Source organism: Procambarus clarkii, chromosome 22, assembly GCF_040958095.1.
Source record: "Procambarus clarkii isolate CNS0578487 chromosome 22, FALCON_Pclarkii_2.0, whole genome shotgun sequence".
NCBI lineage: Eukaryota > Metazoa > Arthropoda > Malacostraca > Decapoda > Cambaridae > Procambarus > Procambarus clarkii.
In genome coordinates, this window is record NC_091171.1 from 46,555,671 (window position 1) to 46,576,230 (window position 20,560).

The 20,560-nt window shown below is 38.5% G+C and overlaps 1 protein-coding gene across 8 annotated transcripts; it reads right to left on the reverse strand.

Moving 5' to 3' along the window:
* Positions 1-349: 349 nt before the first annotated feature.
* On the reverse strand, positions 350-19,359 carry Ufm1 (Ubiquitin-fold modifier 1). Of its 8 annotated transcripts, none has more exons than XM_045743755.2 (4): positions 19,247-19,359; positions 13,025-13,081; positions 1,840-1,970; positions 350-1,330 (listed from the first exon to the last, which is right to left on the reverse strand). In XM_045743755.2, the coding sequence occupies exons 1-4, from the start codon at positions 19,249-19,251 to the stop codon at positions 1,260-1,262; spliced, it is 264 nt and encodes an 87-aa protein (XP_045599711.1). In that variant the 5' UTR covers positions 19,252-19,359; the 3' UTR covers positions 350-1,259. The 8 variants fall into 8 exon arrangements, with proteins under 8 accessions (XP_045599711.1, XP_069185058.1, XP_069185059.1 ...); XM_069328957.1 differs by lacking the exons at positions 350-1,330; positions 1,840-1,970; positions 19,247-19,359 and adding exons at positions 3,355-6,098; positions 14,811-14,884; positions 18,989-19,234; XM_069328958.1 differs by lacking the exons at positions 350-1,330; positions 1,840-1,970; positions 19,247-19,359 and adding exons at positions 3,355-6,095; positions 14,811-14,884; positions 18,985-19,234.
* Between the last annotated feature and the right edge of the window lie 1,201 nt (positions 19,360-20,560).

A 20,560-nucleotide genomic window follows, 5' to 3' on the forward strand; every position in this document is an offset into this window, starting at 1 on the left:
GTTGAGCTCTGCTCTTTCGGCCTGCCTCTCAACTTTTACTAACTACTAACTTTTTTTTCTTCCCACCCCAGGAAGCAGCCCGTAACAGCTGTCCAACTCCCAGGTACTTATTTACTGCTAGGTAACAGGAGCATCAGGGTGAAAGAAACTCTGCCCATTTTGTTTCTCGCTGGCGTCAGGAATCGAATTTTGGTCCACAAGATTACGTGTGCAGCATGTTGTCCACTCAGCCACCAGCCCCCTATGCTGTATGAGCACGTTGTTGCAAACATCCACATCATTATTGCAACTCATTATTTAAACATATAATTAATAAATAAAATTGTCATTTATGATAATTAGAACCCACTTATACAAAATATTATATTTTATTGATATAACAAAGCTCTAGTGATGAAAAGAATGATGACATAATATATTTGCTCTCAGTATATAAAAATTTATCTGGTGTAATTTATCATAGAAGTATCATTATCATGCATTTATTCAAATACAATCAAATAAAATACTAATTTTACATAAAGACATTTAACAAATAAAACATGAAATATTAGTGAACAAGAGAAATATCAACATAGACAAGTCAGTCTTGGCTCGGTGAAGACTTGGTTGGAAGCAGAGCCATGATAGTCTCACAAGAAAGCAAAGCCAATATTATACACACAGTACAGAATAATATCAGGGATTAATTGTATTTCCATGTGACTAAACATAATAGCTATAATGAAAATGTTTCACTGTAAGTGTACTTGATATTATTTTGAAGAACAGAAATGCTTATTTTAACAAGGAAAATTAACACCAATATAGCTTTCTTTAGCGTGACATGAGCCTTTTTATTGTCAACAGTATCTTCAAGTGTGTAACACGAGGCTTTGACTATACACAGTATTCTCAAATGTGACAAGAGCCTATGACTGCAAATAAGAGGATTTTGAGTATCTTTAACACATTAATAAGCCCTTTACTGGTCTGTACTGACCCAGACATTGCCTCGGTTGTGCCATACTATGCAAAGCCCAGCCCGAAAAAAGAAGAAAAGAATTTCCTCATTATATGTTAGTAGTGAAGCATGTAGTGCATGAACATACTAATTTTGAAACATTTCCTAAACAATACTAATTACTAAGGGCACTGAAGCTTATACTGTATCATAAAATCATTGAGAATCTTGGAGAGATTTTAAATGGCTTCACAAGTAACTCGTCTATCTCAGGAATGCAGCTCTCAACTTTGTAGTCTGAATAGAAAAATGATCTCTATAATAACCTTCCAACGCGATCGCGAGGAATGATCCGGAGTTCAGAGCCATGTTTCAAAAACACACTCCCTGAAAAAGCAGGCAAGAACTATGAATTACCAGTAAATAAATCTGTCTTGTGAAGCATTATGTGAAACACAATGCTTCACAAACAATTAAAAACACAATGAGAACTAAATCTAAAATTTAGTGATTTGTAAAACAGTTCACTCAAAAAAAGAAACTAGTGGTATTGAATACCTATTTTTTACTTTATTAACACTATTGCCAAACAACAATACAGTAAAATTAGTTAATATTCTCCACAACATTTATTCCTACAACTATTTAATGTAATAAAATTACATAAAAGCAGTAATTAATGAGTGCAAATACATTATATACTGAAACATCAGATATTTCTTTAATATATGAACGAGACTTTTACTCTTGGTAATTCAATTGGGATTTATGATAGAACATGATTGTAATACGAGTGAGCACGAGCATGGAAGAATGCTTAAGAGAGCTCCTTCCTGATAATTGATAATACGTGGGGGGAAACACCACCACACCACAAGTAAACAAGACTGGCCTACCTGCAGTTTGACTCGGGTTAATACCGATGCCGTCATCAGTGATGATGGCAGAGGTGGCCGGAGGTACCTTGAACTCTTCTGCAGCAAACTTTAACACGGCGGTAAAGGGAGTATTGTCGGGCACACTCAGTCTGTAATATATTCCGGTTTTACGTGAGAAGACATACAGTATTTAATAATTTGTTAATAACGATACTGTTTATGACCCGAACCTACAAATTACTGTACCGTTATTATATATTGACACTGAAAAAGCTGAATGGTGGGTTCTATCAGCACTTCCAAGGAGTCATTACACATCTATAAAGCATTTGGAAAAAATTATCAATGAGTTCAACCCTTTTGCATTGACACCCTCTGAAACCTTTCAAATCCAAGCTTCGAAAGCAAAACAATGTTTCTTTATATATTTATTACATTAATAGAAAAAAAAATCCCATTATACTATTAAAAAGTACACAATTGATTCATTATCCATGAATCATGGATAAACACACTTTAACAAGTGTAAAATTAAAATGCTGAAAAACAAGGACCTGTTGCTTTCATAACCTGACATTCACAATAAAGTTACTGAAACAATGTGACCCATTCACTATTCAACAATAAAACTCTTGTTCAAGGAAAGTAAACATAAACTACAATAACAATATGAAATACTTTATACTGTACTCTAATTTGTTACATTACATACCTTGTAATAATATACTGTATTACAATGCTTACCCCCCCCCCATTCAACCTATCAATAATTGAATGGAATTATCTTAAGAGTCATGCCCAAAACACTTTGCATAATAATGGCTTTATTAAATAAAGCCTCTATTATGTAGCCATATAACAAATAAGCAACTACTCTACCATGTTGTTGTTCTGTATGTAAAAATGATTATACATTACTGTATTATATTACCTGTCTTGTAATACTATACAGTATACTGTACTGTACTATATTACCTTCCTTGTAACACTACCATACCATACCAAACTATATTACCTGCCTTGTAACGTTGCAACCCGTTCTCGCAAATTTAATAAGTCAATATTGACTTATTAAATATGTGCATAGGTGACATACTTAACATAATAGTTTCCCTTGAAAAGCTTCATAGAAAACACCGACCTTACCTAACCTACTTAGTATGTTAAGATAAGCATCTTATTGCTTCGTAATTACAATTATTACCTAACCTATAACTATAATAGGTTAGGTAACAATTGTAATTACGAAGCTATAAGATGCTTATTTTAACATACTAAGTAGGTTAGGTAAGGTCGGTGTTTTCTATGAAGCTTTTCAAGGGAAACTATTATGTTTAGTATGTCACCTATGCACATATTTAATAAGTCAATATTGACTTATTAAATTTGCGAGAACGGGTTGAACACTACCATACTATAATGTACTATATTACCTACCTTGTAACACTACTATACTATAACGTGCTATATTACCTGCCACTGACCCAATTTCATAGTTTAGAAACATTTTACTCGGGATATTGAAACAGCCTATTTTATCATATTTTATTATAAAATAGAATGGAATATTTATAATAGAAAATTTTAGAGGAATTAGTAATTTTATAATGCAATGTGAATAAATTAATCCATAACGTATCAATAAATAATAGGAGTACTGTATTATCAAAAATGAAAAGAAAAGCAATAAATTTGTAAACCTAATCAGCATTAACATTTTTTTTTATAAAAATACAGCAAGATAATTATCAAAATATAATTTAAATGCTCTATTGTAACACCAAATTTCACAAATCTTAAGAGAAGCTCAAACTATATTATATAATGTGGCTTAGCGACTGCATGATGTCTGGGATGCTACAGCAACACATGCAAGTTGTATCGTGAGAGAAATGGCATTTATGTAAAGTATCAGCCTTAAAAACACTTCTTGACAAAGATACTTATGCACAATGAATTCACAAGAATTTGTTGTGTCTGAGAAAACATCTAAGTCATGCTATGGGATCGAACCTATGTCCTTGGACTCTCTGGGCAATGCACTACCAACTGAACCATGATGAGCTCAAAAGTCTCTCAAACCGAATAATTTTCAGTTATATCACTACTAACACTAATTTTTCCAAGTGTAGATATACAGTGGTACCTCAGTTAACGAATTTAATCCGTTCCAGCACCGAGCTCGTCATGTGAAACACTCGTCTTGCGAAACAACACTGTCGTCGGAGGCGTCCAAGAACCAGCGGGAACGCTAGGAAGCACCACGTGGTTTTCTCATTAACTGAGCAGAAGCCCGTCAATAGAGACAAATTTTCTGAGGGGCTTGCTCGTTACCCGAAATGCTCGTAGATGGAGCCGCTTGTCACTCGAGGTTCCACTTTACTAATAACTGGTAGAAAACTACAAAATCAGTGATACATAATAGTTCTTCATCTTTCCATTGTATTATGATATTTAAAGGCACACCTTTTTTATGCACTGCACGGTGGTTAAGGACAAATAGAGAATGGCAATGATATTTAACAAATACAGTATAGTAATGAATTGTACAAAATGTAATATAGTACAGTACTGTATTTGTATTAAACAAATTTAGACCCAAGGCCTAGCATTTAAGCTGCAGTTATTCAGAGATGAAATGGAATAGGTGCAATATATATATAATAATAATAGGTACAGTACAGTATACTAGTGCAATACTATACTATTTAAGACCTGCCCATTACCAAGAAAATTTAATAATGTTACCATTGTACAGCTTTTTATTGAAAATGTGTATCTTAAAACATTATATTGAAAATGTTACCGACATTACTAGACTTTTCTTGCAAAAAGACTATCCATTATGCGTCTCTGAATGGCGCATTATGTCGGAATTTGCATCTCTGATTATGTCTAGCCACGTAGCCCCGCCGTCTTGTAAACACCAACTGCACACTGCCTCATGTGCATATTTAGCTAGTTCCTTATTTTGTAATAGTGATGCATACACACCCACCAAATCATGGTAGCTTAGGATGGAAGTAGCTGGATTTTGAGGCATCCAACAGCAGCCTTCAGAACTATAGTAAGGTTCTAATTTTTGTACCTCTTTGTTCAGAGTTGAAAGGACTAATTTAAAGAGATTTGAACTGTACCGTAAAACTTCACATAATAATGCTAATGGGAGAGTACAGATGCCACGGACCACACTCCTATGTCTGCTGTCTTGAGGAGACTGCAACACACCTTCAAACCAGTCAATTATCCGTGGACCTAAACTACAATTTTCATTATCATCAAGTTTGATAACCTCAAGGATCCTTGAAATTCCACTCGGCTCCATGACTATTTTGCAGAGTGTGTTCTGCACCTGCTCGTGTCCTGAACTGTTGGCAGCTTCCAGCATTAACCTCATTTCCAGTCTTCTCTTTATATTATTGTCAGTTGATTCTCTTAGTGTACTTAATAGTTGCTTATATGAATCTTGTTGCTGTGAGGCTTTCTCGTTGAGCATAGTGGTAAGATTTGGCCCCAGAGATGTGCGAGCCATGTGTTGGATATGCTCCTTCACATCAGAGTCCAATAACTGGTTCTGCAACAAGAGTTCAAGTAGAAGTTGACGAGCATTCTGGAGATCGTGCAACTTCAGTACCCACTGGGATTGCCTAGCTAGGCGAGAGAGTGCAATTTCCATGCTGTCGTTGTGCTGAAATTTCCTTGCTGCTCTCTCACAGTAGGCAGCCCAGGACACTGCTTTGTTAATGCCATCCTCAGTCCAGGTGGCTTTACTGGCAGCAGCTGGAAGGAGGTCATGCATAAAGTACAACATGTTGTGGAGAACATCCTTCCACATGTTGAGCACTCAGATTTGTCAACAGGTTTTGTTCTCCTAGTACAGATGATACAAGCAATTAACTTCTTGTCAGTATGAATGCAATTTTCCACTTGTGAGGGTGTCCCTGTAGCAAGATCATTATAGCTTCACCTGCTACAGGGTTCATCAGCCACTTTCCTCAACAGGTGTCATTGTTCCTCTTATGCTATTTACATATCATTAACATTGGAAAATATATTTTCTAATAGAATAATTGTTTAATCGACTTAACAGATTGAATTAAAATGGCATTAAAAAGACAAAATTGTGCACTACAGTGGAGTACTTGTTGCTCCTTAGCTAATAACATTAATTTGAAAACTTGATATCATCCAAGAAGATAATCTTGCTTCTGCTGAACAAACAGCCTTCCTCCCTCCTCAGTAGACAACTGTAATCAGCTCAGGTCAGGCTTCATCTGCTGAGAGAAGAGGAAGGCCGCATTCAGAATTGACTTCTGACAACATTTTGGTTTCTATGTCTATTCGTAACATTCATTACACATCACATTCCATTCCATCACTGCACTTTGTACACAACTTTGATACCCTGATAGCTGCATACTTCAAGCCTAATTAAGAAGACCTATTTTGTAACAAAACATTTTGAAATAACCTTGGTAGGATTATTAACCATAAAATAGTTTAAACCCTTGTAGTGGGCTGTCCCTTTCCTTCATGTCTGCCCAGGAAAAATATGCTATAACGCTTAAAAACTTGTGTGGAAAAATATAATCAGCTATATTTTTAATGTTATTAATATCTAATATAATACTTGTTATAATAAATTTGAGAGAGCATCTTAGCATATCCTTTGTAAGGAAAAAAAATGGTGCACAGAAGTTGTCATAGCTGTGTTGTAACCAATTGGTCCTACCTTTAATTTCTCTGCTCTATGGAGAGACATTTGGATATGTTTGCTTATACGCAATGTTTCTGTTTACCTATCAATAAATAAGTCCCCAGGAGTAAGTGGACTGCTGTGAGCTGCATCCTGGAGGATGGTCTGTCTTGGGCTATGGCAATCTCAATAAGACTAATAGGTTTTCTGTCCTTGACAATAGGAAACCAATATAATTAAAAACAAAGGGTTGTGTACCCACAATAAATGATACATCCCAATCTGTAAGTGAAGCTTCAGCAGTCATATTGAAACTTTGTAATCCCAGTACAGCTCCAAACATTTCTCAAAGTTACTAACACACTTTTGTGAGTTCTTCACTCAATACCTCCAAAATATATTGTTCCCAAGTTTTCAAATTGCTAAAAATGAAACTGTGACAATATGTAATGAACAATTGAATAAGGTTTGCCAGTCAACAAGTGAAACAGTTGTATCTTTAGGGGCCTGACAGCCGAGTGGACAGCGCTCGAGACTCGTAGTCCTAATGTTCTAGGTTCGATTCCCGGTGGAGACGGAAACAAATGGGCAGAGTTTCTTTCACTCTGATGCACCTGTTCACCTAGCAGTAAATAGGTACCTGGGAGTTAGACAGCTGCTACAGGCTACTTCCTGGGGGTAAGTAACAAAAAGGAGGCCTGGTCGAGGACCAGGCCGCATGGACTCTAAGCCCTTAAATCATCTCAAGATGACCTCAAGAAGTTGACCAATCATGCAAAATGCAGTCTCAAATTAAAGCCTATACAAATTTTCTTTGTTAAATTTAGGTTCCACCAGAAAGCAGTATTTTGGTAATTTTTCTGCATATGAAAAATTGCAGCAAATTTTTGCTCCTAATAAATAGATGCCCTGAAGTTTTGATTACAAATAAAAATGGTTCAAATGTTTTTGTGTATTACTGTACTGCTGATACTACGAAGTTAAGAAAACCTTCATGTTTAGATAATTTTCAAAATGCCACATTGATTGGAGTGATAAATAATATCCATGGTGCTGTAACAATGAGGCCATTGGCACAATATAACCAAATACAGGGTTCATATAACCCTGAATTAGGTACAAAACATTCTGCTTAACTTCCCAACAGAAAGAGCAAAAATTTAATTGGAGCCGGTCGGCTGAGCGAACAGCACACTGGACTTGTGATCCTGTGATCCCGGGCGCCGGCGAGAAACAATGGGCAGAGTTTCTTTCACCCTATGCCTCTGTTACCTAGCAGTAAAATAGGTACCTGGGGTGTTAGTCAGCTGTCACGGGCTGCTTCCTGGGGGTGGAGGCCTGGTCGAGGACCGGGCCACGGGGACACTAAAGCCCCGAAATCATCTCAAGATAACCTCAAGATAAGGGGCCCTGCTGCTTGGCAAAACATGGGGCCCTTCGTTGACAAACAGGACATGGGGCCCTGCTGTCCAGTAGGACAGGGGCCAGCTGCCAAACAGGACAGGGGCCCTGCACAATAACAATGTTCAAATTTATATAGTACAGTACTACAGTATTATAGTGCAAAGTGCAGCACAGTAATTCAGTCTGAGGGTACTCAAGAATTATTTGCATTCCACCATCGAATGCCTAGGTGAAAAATTGTTTAGTTAAACTTTATTTCTACTTAGATTGTTCAATAACAATATGCATCTATTTTAGTATAATGTTTGTACAATAATGAGTTCCATTATCTTTTTATTTTAAACGTAAATATTTTAAATTCTGATTTCCAAATACAACCCAGAATGGGGTCAGCATCATATGATGTGAATTAGCCAATAATTATATGACAGCAATGTAGTACAATAGTTTATTAAACAAACTTTCTCTTGGAAAAATTAATACCCAATCGGCGAGTTGCAACGACGTGCTCTGGTGGTTGAATTGTATAACATGGCTCAAGACAACCCCTCATTAAATTTAATCTTAACATTTTAGAAGAAAAAATGGACCAAAACCAAGTACGTACCAAAAAGAGAGTAAATGCTGAAGATATTTCATATTAAATACAGTGACATCTCGGCTTATGAATGCCTCTATTTACGAACTTTTTGAGTTACGAGCTCAATTTCTTCGTAAAATTTAAATCGGGTTACGAGCTTTGCCTCGGGTAACGTAGTTTGTTGATACACGTATGAGCAACCTAGTGCATTGTTCCTGGTGGCACGGTCGCCCACGCCTCGGCTAACCTGTGTCTCCCGCTTAGTGACGACCGCGCTTGAATTCTTTGTAAAGAATTTCATGTTTTTTTGGGGTTTGAACATAAAAGTAATTATTATATATCACACCATGGGTACCAAGAAAGTCAGTGGTAAGGTTCAACCTAAGAAAACACATGTGAGGATGACCATAAAGCAAAAACAAGAGATCATTCGTAAACATGAAAATGGTACATAGGTTGTTGAACTAGCTAGGCAGTACAGGTACAGCAAATCTGTCAATGATATGCACTGTAATTGCTAAGAAAAAGGACATAAGTGCTAAAGTGGCAAAAGGCACATCAACAATCACAAAACAAAGAACACAAACACTTGAGGATGATGAAAAGTTGTTATTAACTTGGATACACAATAAGGAGTTAGCGGGTGATAACATTTCAGAGGCCATCATTTGTGAAAAAACAAGGCTATTGTATGAAGACCTTAAAAAAAAAAAACTGGAACGAGTGATACAGATACAAAACAGTTTAAGGCAAGCATGGGATGGTTTGAGAAATTTAGAAAAAGAAGTGGTATTCATAGTGTTGTGAGTTGGTGGAGGAACACAGCAAAGAACTGACCACCGAAGAAATCCTAGTCCTTCACAAGGAGCAGCAGAAAGAGGCAACTGAGAAAATTTCTTCAGGGAAGGAGGCAGTACAGAATGTCCGTTCCTCAACAATTAAGAAGTGGTGTAGACTATGGGAAGAAATGCAAACTTTTGTTGAAACAACTCACCCAGAGCAAGCTGTAGTAGGCCATTGCCTTAACCTTTTTGATGACAATGTGATGCCTCACTACAAACAAGTGTTACAATGTAGGGAAAAACAAGTCTCTATGGAAAGGTTTTTAGCAAGAAAGCAAGCAGTGAGCCACAAGCAGGTCCTAGTGGTACGCAGGTAAAACGAGCCAGAGATTACCCCAGAGAAGTGATCACTGCCTGATGTTATAATGGAAGGGGACTCCCCTTCCAAACACTAACACCTCTCCTCCTACCCCCTCTCCTAAGTCTTCTATATGCCAACAAGAGTCATCAATAAAGGTAAGCTATAACTTGTACATACTATAGTACTAAATATTTCTGTAAATTAGGTATGAAATCTATTTTTAAGTTAATATTTTGGGGAGTGTGGAACAGATTAATTCAACTTACAGTATTTCTTATGGGAAAATTCGTTTTGGGTTGCAAACTTTCGGCTTACGAACTGTCTCTGGGAATGGATTAAATTCGTAAACGGAGGGGCCACTGTATGCACAATGAATTTAAACGTACATGGAAATTCCAACTATTTATCCAACTATATGATTTTTTGTTTTGTTTTTTGAAGGGATGGGGGGGGGGGGGGTCTTGTTTTTGTTACAGAGGACCACTTGGTGTGCGAACGTAAGTTATCCGAAAGTTCCAGTTTCCCGATTGGAGTTGGGGATTCCCGCTACACGAACTAAGTTCGGGTGAGGAAGCAGTCCGCCAAGCCTCATGCCGGCCGGGGTTGGGGTTACCTTACATGTACCAAGTTCGGGTAAGGAAATGGTTCGCCAAGCGTCCCACCGGCCCGGGGTGGTAGATGGTCTAGTTTGTCCACTGACCTTGTCGGGCACCATAAATCTAGGGTGCCTTCTACCCTGTGATGTCACAGAATCACAACCTATTGTTCCCATTGTTTTGATTTGTCATGAGGCTGGAGTGTTCATTCTGTGACTTTGTTGGATATATCTGCAATATCAAGGAACATCCGTGCACCATGTCGGCTCCAAATGCACACATTGTATCAGTGAAAATATCAACAAGTGGGATACATAAAAGAGGTCAGTGATGACATTTGAGAAGAAAGTTGAAATAATTAAGAAGGTGGAGAGCGGAGTCCCGAGAAGTATCGTGTGTGCTGAATATGGCATTAGCAAAAGTAATGTTTTTTATCTTAACGCTAAACCCTATAATTTTTTACTATTTCTCTAAAAATGAAAATTGTAAAGTAATACAAAATAGAAAGGTAGCAGGTAAAGCAAAAATGGAGTGTTGATAATGCAGTGTGGGAATGGTACAAACAGTGGCGTGAGGTGACAAAGAAGCCAGTGGCAGGCTGACTACTCGTGGTAAAGACACGTGAATTTCATCAAGCAATGAAAATTACTCAGAAGTGTGTATACAGTGATGGATGGCTCAGAAGCTTTAAAACCAGCCATGGCATTAGGTTCATTAAAGTTCACAGTGAAAGACAACCTGCTGACACTATTGGTACTGACAAGTATTCAAGAATAAGAGTAAATTTGCGGAGATGGTACAAGAACAAAATTTATCAACAGATCAAATTTATAATGCTGACAAGACAGGTTTATACTGGTGTATGCTACCCACAGACACTATGGCTCCAAGTGGTGAGGACGATCCTTCAGGTGGTTATAAACAGAACAAACAGAATTTCTTTGTTGTGCTGTGCAAATGCAGCTGGCACGCACAAATTTAAATTACTTGTGATTGGAATTAGCAAAAACCCCAGGGTTTTAAAAGTCAGCTAGGTGCCTTCCTGTGATTTAGAAGGACCAGTCAAGTGCGTGGATGTCTCGAGTAATATTTGCCGAATGGTTTAATAAGAACTTTATACCCGAAGTGCAGGAGCACCTGAAAAGTGTTGGCCTCCCACAAAACACCAAAGTTGTGCTGCTACTAGATAATAGTTCAACGTATCAACGAGGTGATGAGCTAGTAAATGGCAATATCATTGAGACATTCTTACCACCCAATGCAACTTCACTGATCCAACCCATGGATCAAGGGATAATTAAAAACCTTAAAACACCACAAGAGGATGTTTGCTAGACATCTTAATAATCAGATAGGAACAATTAAGGACTTTTATAAAGTCTTCACAATAAAGTCAGCTATCTGGACTATTGCTAGTGCATGGGATGAGATACAGTAAACACCACTAAGAAATGGTTGGGAAAAACTTTGGACCACGTCAAGTCTGTTTCCTGAGGAAGATGACGAGGCAGATTTTGAAGGATTTGCGGCGAATAAAGTTAGCAAGAGGAGAAAAGAATTAAGAGAGGAACTTCTAGCCTATGTCAAAGGGATTAAGTTCCCCGAACTGAGAGCAGAATTGGTGACTAAAACAATAGAAGATGACATAGATAGGCGAATAAATTTCGACGAAGAAGCCACAATCAATTAAAACATGACTGATGATGAAATTATAGAACTAGTATGTGCAGGAAAAGAGCCAGAAGAGTGCAATGAAGAAGATGGAGAGGAAGAGGATGAAGAAACATTAAAGGAAAAATGTAATATGGAAAAAGTTCAGCAACATTTTGAAGGTATCCTGGCATTTATGGACATGAGTAACAGTGAGTTTGAAACCAAGGACATGATGAGCCTGTACAATTGGTATAAGAAGTTTTTGAAAACAAGATCAAATGGAATGAAACAAATGTAAATTAAAGTCTTTTGCAAAGGCTTCCAAGAAAGCTCACATTGCCTCACCTGCACCTGACTCATCACATGTTGACCTAGTCAACCCAACACCAACATTCACCACCACCTCTTCCATGTAAATAACTACTGTACTTCATCAGCATAACAAGTGGATCAGAACTTCTCTTATTGCTGAGCACAAACAAAATACTGCCGCATTTATGCTATGAATCTGTCGACTTCCCCCCCCCCCCTAGATTTTTTCCCTGACATTTCTATTTTCCCCCACATTTCTAGTTTTTTCTCCCCATTTCTCGTTTACGAACTTGCACAATAACCGACGGGTCTCGTCCCCAAGGTGTTCGCCAACCAAGTGGTCCTCTGTATCAAGCGATTTGCATGGAAAAAAAAACATGAAACTTACACTTATATGTAGATTTTCTAGCTCTACAAACTCAACTAATTATTTTTTTCATAAAGCCATTTATTGATTTTATAAACATTTTTATATACATAATTATGTTGCATAATTGTGGGAATTGTACATATTTTTATTAGTAAAACAACACACATATTGAATAAAAAACCTAATTGAGTTCCTTTACATGCTATTGTGCTAGCTGTCATTAAATACTAATTATCCTCTGGTCTGTCAGTGCCCACGAACCAGGCGCTCAAGAATGTTGACACAAAGTTATTTCGTGATTTTTTTTTTATGCCGAGGTCTAGTGGATGACTGGCATCCTGAGGGTAGCAACACAAGTCAGATTTAGCAGAAAATAAAAATTCTGGAGGTTATATATAAATGTACAAAATTGTGCTTAAATATTATAAGTAGTGCCAATCAATACTTACACTTTGTATGGGAGTTTGGGGTCAGAGGTCAGGGTGATCTTGAAGGTTACTTTAGTCCTGGAACACAACAAATGCATTACTTCTCTCTACACAAACTTTGCTCATGTATGACTAATTTTGCATTAATATTTTACACACACAACTAAATAAAGATAATTCATGGCATACAAAAAAACGTACAGATAAAAAAGTAGCGAGAGTACTGTCCTACAAAGGTCTAGGTCTAACTTGGTAGGCCTAACTGTCTCTAGGAATTTTATACCCTGACATAATGGAACAAAATATTCCTGTAATAAATTGCACAGAATACCGAAAGACTATTTTGAGACCTTATTTAAAGCATCAACAAATAAGTTTAAAGCTTAAAAGTTTGCTACTCATTGGTCTTTTATACAAACATCATTACCTTCAATAATTATTCGTCCAGAACATATGGTGATACTCTCGAGATATAACCGAATAACTACAATTATTTTAACTAGAAGAATATTGGTGTCAAGTGTGTCATGATATATACAGTACTGTACTGCATGAAGCATGCTGCATTTTGTTTATATGAAAAAAGTAGAATAAAACAGTTCAAATTGGTGCAACCATACATCAGAAAGCCAATCTTGACAGTAGTTCAAAAACTGGCCCAAAACTTTCAGACTGTGACACCACACTGCTAGCAAACATGTTTCACTGAAATAATAACACCTGGACCCATATAGTCCAGGTGAATGGAATGTTTCATTGCTTTTTGCAGTGCTAGAATAAGTTATTACAGCACTGTACTTTCTTACAATATACAGTATCCTAATAGCTAAACACCTCAAGGGCCTGAATCCAAGTGTGACAGCACCCAGTGGGACTGTATCCAAGAGTACCCCATAGGCCTGTACCCAGGTAGACGTGCTTCATCAGCCCAAATCCAATATGTTAAGGTTAGGTAGAGGTTTTACAGGGTCAGATGTACTGTACACTGTAGTATGAATTACACAGTCCATACAGTAATATAAAATAGAGGTAGTCTATATTCATGGGCATTACACATTTACCAGAGGTTTCTGGTATCCGTTTAAGAGCTAGGTTTTGAACACTACTCAACTGTGTGGTGTCAGGCTTGGCATAACTCATTTACACTTTGGTCAGATTCCAATATGTGAGCTTCATGTCCACTACAGTGGTATCTCACAGAAGCCAAAAAATCAGTTTTCCATCTGCCTGGTATACATTTTTGTGGAATGAAGACAACAATGATGATATAAATTAGACCCGCGATCATAACAACGTGTCTCACATGTATCTTCTTTTCAAAACTTCCTCTCCATGAATAACCTACTTGTTCCTTAAAGCCACCACGGTTTTATTTTCTCTATTCAGCCAATTAAAACTACATAAAACACTTAATTTTCCAAGCTGTCTTTATCCAACAACTATTATATTCACTACAGAAAGAATTAAATTATATACTGTACATATATATGATGGCTAAATTGACCCTCCAAACAGTGCAAGCAAAAGTAAACAAGAAGCAGATCAAACAAACTCATCCAAGCTTCATCATGGGGATACAAACAGCAGGATGATGATGCTGTACATCAGGTCCTCACCCTCTAGTTGACACTAAGATTTATGGTAAAGTGCAAAGTGACATGATATTGAGGTTTTACAAAGACATCTATGTGAACACCACAAGTGGTTGGAAGACTGGCAAATGCTTTTTAATACAGTATTGAAAAATGCAAGACCTTTATATGTGGGGGCATAACAACCCGTGTCACAACTACCAAATTAACATTACCTTGCAGTAGATTGATGAAGAAAAGGACCTTGGAATTAGAATCCACCAATCAATAAAAATTGCACAAGTGGGAACTGAAGTATAAAAAAAAAAAAAATGGTCAAACGAAACGATTTAAACAAAAAGAAGGTATATACAGTAGTTATTCAATTATATAAATCTGTTATGCCCCCCAAATGAATTATTCTATCAAAGCATGGAGACCTTATCTTCAGTAACCTGCTCTGGAGAAAAGTCCAACACCAGGCAATAAAAGTCATTCCTAAACTAAGTTAATTCATATCAGGAATAGTTGAGGGCCACAGGACTAACAAGCACTGAGGTAACTTGTAATGAGATATTCGATGCTAAAAAAGCGGCAGCTTTATTGTTCCAGGGAAGAATGGAGTAACGTATGACATTTTTATTTATTTAGCCAGTATGAAACATAGTCCCTTACTTGATTTGTTTACCTTGAGTTATAGGGAAGGCAAGTTACCAAGAAAATGGAAGGAGACTGTCATCATTCCTATACCCAAGTCAAATGGAGGCTACAGGCCTGTATCCTTAACACCCTGCTTTTGTAAAATGATGGAAAGGATCTTGTTAAATAGGCTACTCTACTTTGTAGGAGATAACATGTCCAATAACGAACAAATCCACAAGGGCTGTGATGAGGATTCGAACCTACATCCGAGAGGATCCCAGACGTGCCTTAATCGACTGTGCCATGACATGGTTAAAAGAATTGCAATCGGGAATTCTACTAACCTCACACGGATCCTGCAGTCTCTTCGAGAGACAAACCAGGATTTTACACAATTCCCCGCATGCACCCGGGCTCTGTCAATAAGCTGTTCTACCTCTCTGCACTTACTTCAAGGCACGTCTGGGATCCTCTCGGACGTAGGTTCGAACCCTCATCACAGCCCTTGTGGATTTGTTCATTTGATGCATCACGCTATTGTGATTTGTGTGTGTAATGTCCAATATCCCCTTTGGTTTTATCCAGGGAAAAAGTACTGCGGACTGTCTCAAAGTGTTTGTCTGATGTGGATGACAACTGAAGAGTTTTGGTTGATCTACAAGGAGCATTTGATAAAGCCAATGGGGAAGTAATCTTATACAAATTAGCCTAACTGGGAATATCAGGGAGATTGCTACATTGGATACGAGATTATATACAAGGGAGAAAAGGTCAGGTGTACTACCAAGGATACATGTCTGAGGAAAGGAGGTTTCAGTTAGGTACCCCTCAAGGGAGTTTTAAGCCCCACCTTGTTCAGTGTAATAATGAACAGATTATCATTAAAGATTTATCTTCCAGGGGTCAAAACGATCATATATGCTGATGACATTCTTATACTGTACAAGATACTTCTGATAAAGTTCAAACTGCTCTTAACATACTTGGTTCAACCTGTCACAAGTTGGGATTAGTTATAAATGCAGACAAAACTAAATATGAGTACAGGAAACAAAGAAATATAACTCTTACTCTAAATGGCAAGGAACTGAGCCCTGTTCAGAAGTACAGTACAAGTATCTGGGCATGTATGTTGGATACACACGTGAGGGTAAAAATGCTGAAATAAATCATAGCAGCACCTTGTGTAAAGCCTGAATGCATCCTCTAAAGGCGCTAGCATTTTCTGGTAAAGGTGTTGGGGTACCTATCTTGTGGATGTTATACATAAGCACTGTTCGGTCCTGTTTGATTATGTAGAGCCCATTTTGACTTACACAGGGCAAGGCAGAATAAAAAAAACTAGAGTTGATACAAAACGAGGCAATGAGGATTATTCTTGGATGTCAAAGAAATGCAATGATTGAAATAATGAGAATGGAAATAAATTTACAGAGTGGGTATGATAGTCTGTGACATTAACACTAGAGTATCTATTCGTTTCATGCGGAGAGGAGGGGATAAGCCGTTTCACAGCGTTTAGAATTGCTTGAGTGACATACACACACATTTCCAGGAAATGGAGAGACATGCTACACGAGGGGGATTAGCTAATGCCTTCAGGGAATACAATGTACTTGACTGCTGCAAACCCTCTCAACAGTGTAATAGGTCTGCTCCCTGGAAAGTACAGAGAATAGAAGTCAAAATTGTACCCCTCAAGGTGAAAAAGATTCAGCATGAACCGGGACAATTACGGTGTTTGTTTGAAAGCATGATATCTTGGTTAAAAAAAAAAGAAGCAATAGTTTACATGTATGTTGTGATGGGTCAGTGGCAGATGATGACAGGGCAGGGTGTGGTGTCCTAATAAGGGAATACAATGAGTTTGGAACTGTGGACAGGTAAATTGTACTAATAGTTCGACCTAGTAATTATACATCATCCATACAAGGTGAACTGAAGGCCATTCTGGTTGGTTTGGAGGAAGTACGTCAAGATGAAAAAGATGTTTTTGCATTTGGTGATAGCTGAGGAGCACTTGATTCCTTAAACAGTCAAAATCCATTAATCATGTCCATAGTTAAAGATTGTAAAAGAGGATGAGATACAGTTGAAAGGTTACAAAGTGAAATTCATGTGGATCCCATCTCATGTTGGAATAATATGGTGTCTATTAACCTTGTTTAAATTACTAATCAAGCTGTCAATGTAATCAATCAGAGCTTTAATATAACAATATGCTTTAATATACCTACTTATCTCTCTCTCATCTCATTTTTCTCTTGTAATGTATCTTTATCATTTATCAATTCTGATTGAAATTACCTACTTAAAATTATCTGCTAGATTAAGGACCTGCCCGAAACGCTGTGCGTACTAGTGGCTTTACAAGAATGTAAATACTGTACTATCCAATGTATTCTCACAAACCCAATGTACCTTCTTGTATATATATAAATAAATAAATAAATAAATAAATAAATAAATGCTTAACGAGGTGGTGGATGACTTAGCGAAATGTGCCACATCAAAACCACAAGTTGACATTGAATGTGTTTTAACAATGAGACAAATAAGAACCAAAATTTGAAATATTCAGGCACAGGCAGAAGTGGCGAGGAGAGGTATAAAGTACGAGGGAAGCCAAACCTTGCAACACTACATGTGAGTCAAAACACCCATTTCACTTTCACTTATGGTAAAAGGAGAAATGCTTGGAGTGACTGAACACATGCAGCTCAGGTTTGGTGCAAATACTACTGGGAATATGGAATAGGTGTTAATGATAATGACACCAAGTGTAAACTATGTGTTATGTTAAGGTCTCACACCCTCACCTATTATGTTCTTGATTGTCCGTTGATTAATGTATATAGAGACATCGATAAGAAATGTTCCTGAACAAATAGCTTGGATGTGTCACAATAGAAAGACTGATGATATTCTGGAGAGAGAAGAATTTTTCACCGAGATTGTAACTTTGTTGAATTGTCTGAACAATTCAGGTAAGGTAAACATGTCATATAGACATGTTTACCTGCCCAAGCCATAAATGCCAAAACACTGTTGAATTTCAAAATTCAGCTCAATAAAAACCATCAGGATAAATAGGGGAGCCTTTGACAAGCCCCTGGCATCCTGTTCTTGTTGAGGCTACTAGATAAAAGTGGTCCTCGGTTAAATTTAGTCCGGTAGTACAGTCTGGTTTGTTCTCGACACAACTGAGAATTCTGGATCCGAATCCCAGGCAGGACAGGAAATGGTTGGGCACATTTCCTTTCACCTAACATTGAGTAGGTACCCAGGACTTATGTCAGCTTCTTGTGGGGTTACATCCTGGCCGGGGTCAGCAATTCGGCCTTGATGGGGGGCAGGGTCAGCAATTCGGCCTTGATGGGGGGCAGGGTCAGCAATTCGGCCTTGATGGGGGGCAGGGTCAGCAATTCGGCCTTGATGGGGGGCGGGGTCAGCAACTTGGCTTTGAGGGAGGGCGGGGTCAGCAACTTGGCCTTGAGGTGGGGCGACCTCAATAAATGTGTAACGTGAATGAAATACACTCTGGCTTCCTGCCCCCCCCCCCCCCCCGACACAATGAATTATTATTATAAAGTCAAGCAAATTCAAGTCGCCACATTATACTCGAGATGGTTCACTCACAAATTTTATATCTTACAAAACCTAACATAACTCATTTTCTAACTGTCAAAACAAACAGTTTTTGACAATTAAAAAAACCTAGTCATGTCAAAAATGCCAGTGTATAATTTGACTGTACCCCACACCCACCCACTATATGTGTTCCTCAAATATATTATATGTTGTAAACATAAGAGGTATATATGCTGGGTAGACAAGGCTGGTGTGAGCAAGTATGGTGTACAAGAAGCACCAGATGGGTTCACCAGCCGGGATATTCCCACATCACCAGCTATCCCCCCAGCTGGTGCCCAGCTCCCTGGTGCCCCCAGGATACCCTCAACCCAAAGAGAGTGTAGAGAGAGGCGGCCCTAGGGGCACGGAGAGCAGCAGGAGAGGCTGAGAGACTCACGTCATGGTGGACCAGCGGCGTGACAGCTGGTGTTTACCTCCTCCAGGTGGCCGGTGTCTCCCCCCGCCGCCGCCAGGTGGCTCTCGCTGTCACCCGCCCATAACCTTATATTCTACCTACACAATAGTCTTAATAATAGTATAACAAAATATATATTGTTTATTTATACAAACAAAATTATACAAACAAAATTAAACACGAGTTAGATCTTACATTTTAACTTTACAAGATAAACTGAGTCATCAGACTGCATCCGTCCAAACATTTTTACCTCAATTTACCTTATTTATTTATTTATTTATTTATTTATTTATTTATTTATATACAAGAAGGTGCATTGGGTTTGTGAGATTACATACCATAGTATTTACAATCTTGTAAAGCCACTAGTACGAGAAGCGTTTCGGGCAGGTCCTTAATCGAACAAATAATTTTAAGTAGGTAAATTCTAGCAGAATTAATAAAATGATAACAGACACATTGCAAGAAAAAATGAGATGAGAGCTAAGGGCCTAAGAGCCATCATCGCTAGAGGCCTCTTTTATTAACTCTATGAACACTTTTCCAGTGTTCATATGCACAATTGTTGTGCAACTTTCAGTGAATGACGGATTCTGACTTCAAGGTATTTTTCTTCATCAACTGGCTGCAAGGTAATGTTCTAATAATGTGTAGGTTGTGTTTGGCCTATTTCTCCTATTCCACGTTCCACAACGTATAATTTATTAACATTAAATTTTATTTGCTAAATGTTGCTCCATCCAAGTATTCCAATCGTCCCCCCCCCAACACCACCCCAGGCTCCTCGCCCACCATCACCACCCCAGGCTCCTCGCCCCCCATCACCACCCCAGGCTCCTCGCCCCCCATCACCACCCCAGGCTCCTCGCCCCCCATCACCACCCCAGGCTCCCCGCCCCCCAACACCACCCCAGGCTCCTCGCCCACCATCACCACCCCAGGCTCCTCGCCCCCCATCACCACCCCAGGCTCCTCGCCCCCCATCACCACCCCAGGCTCCTCGCCCCACCACCCCAGGCTCCTCGCCCCCCATCACCACCCCAGGCTCCTCGCCCCCCATCACCGCCCCAGGCTCCTCGCCCCCTTCCCTAACCCTGACGAATTACTTCTTCCAGAACTTCCGTAAAACAGTTTAAAAATATTAAAAAGAAAAAAATTCATACAGAGTTAGGAGCTTGAGAGAAGGGAGGGCAATGGGGGAGGCAGCGGGGAGGGTGATGGGTAAGGATGAAGGGTAGGCAAGAGGGGTTAGTTTAGTTCATTTATTATACACCCCATACCCATCTTGTGGGC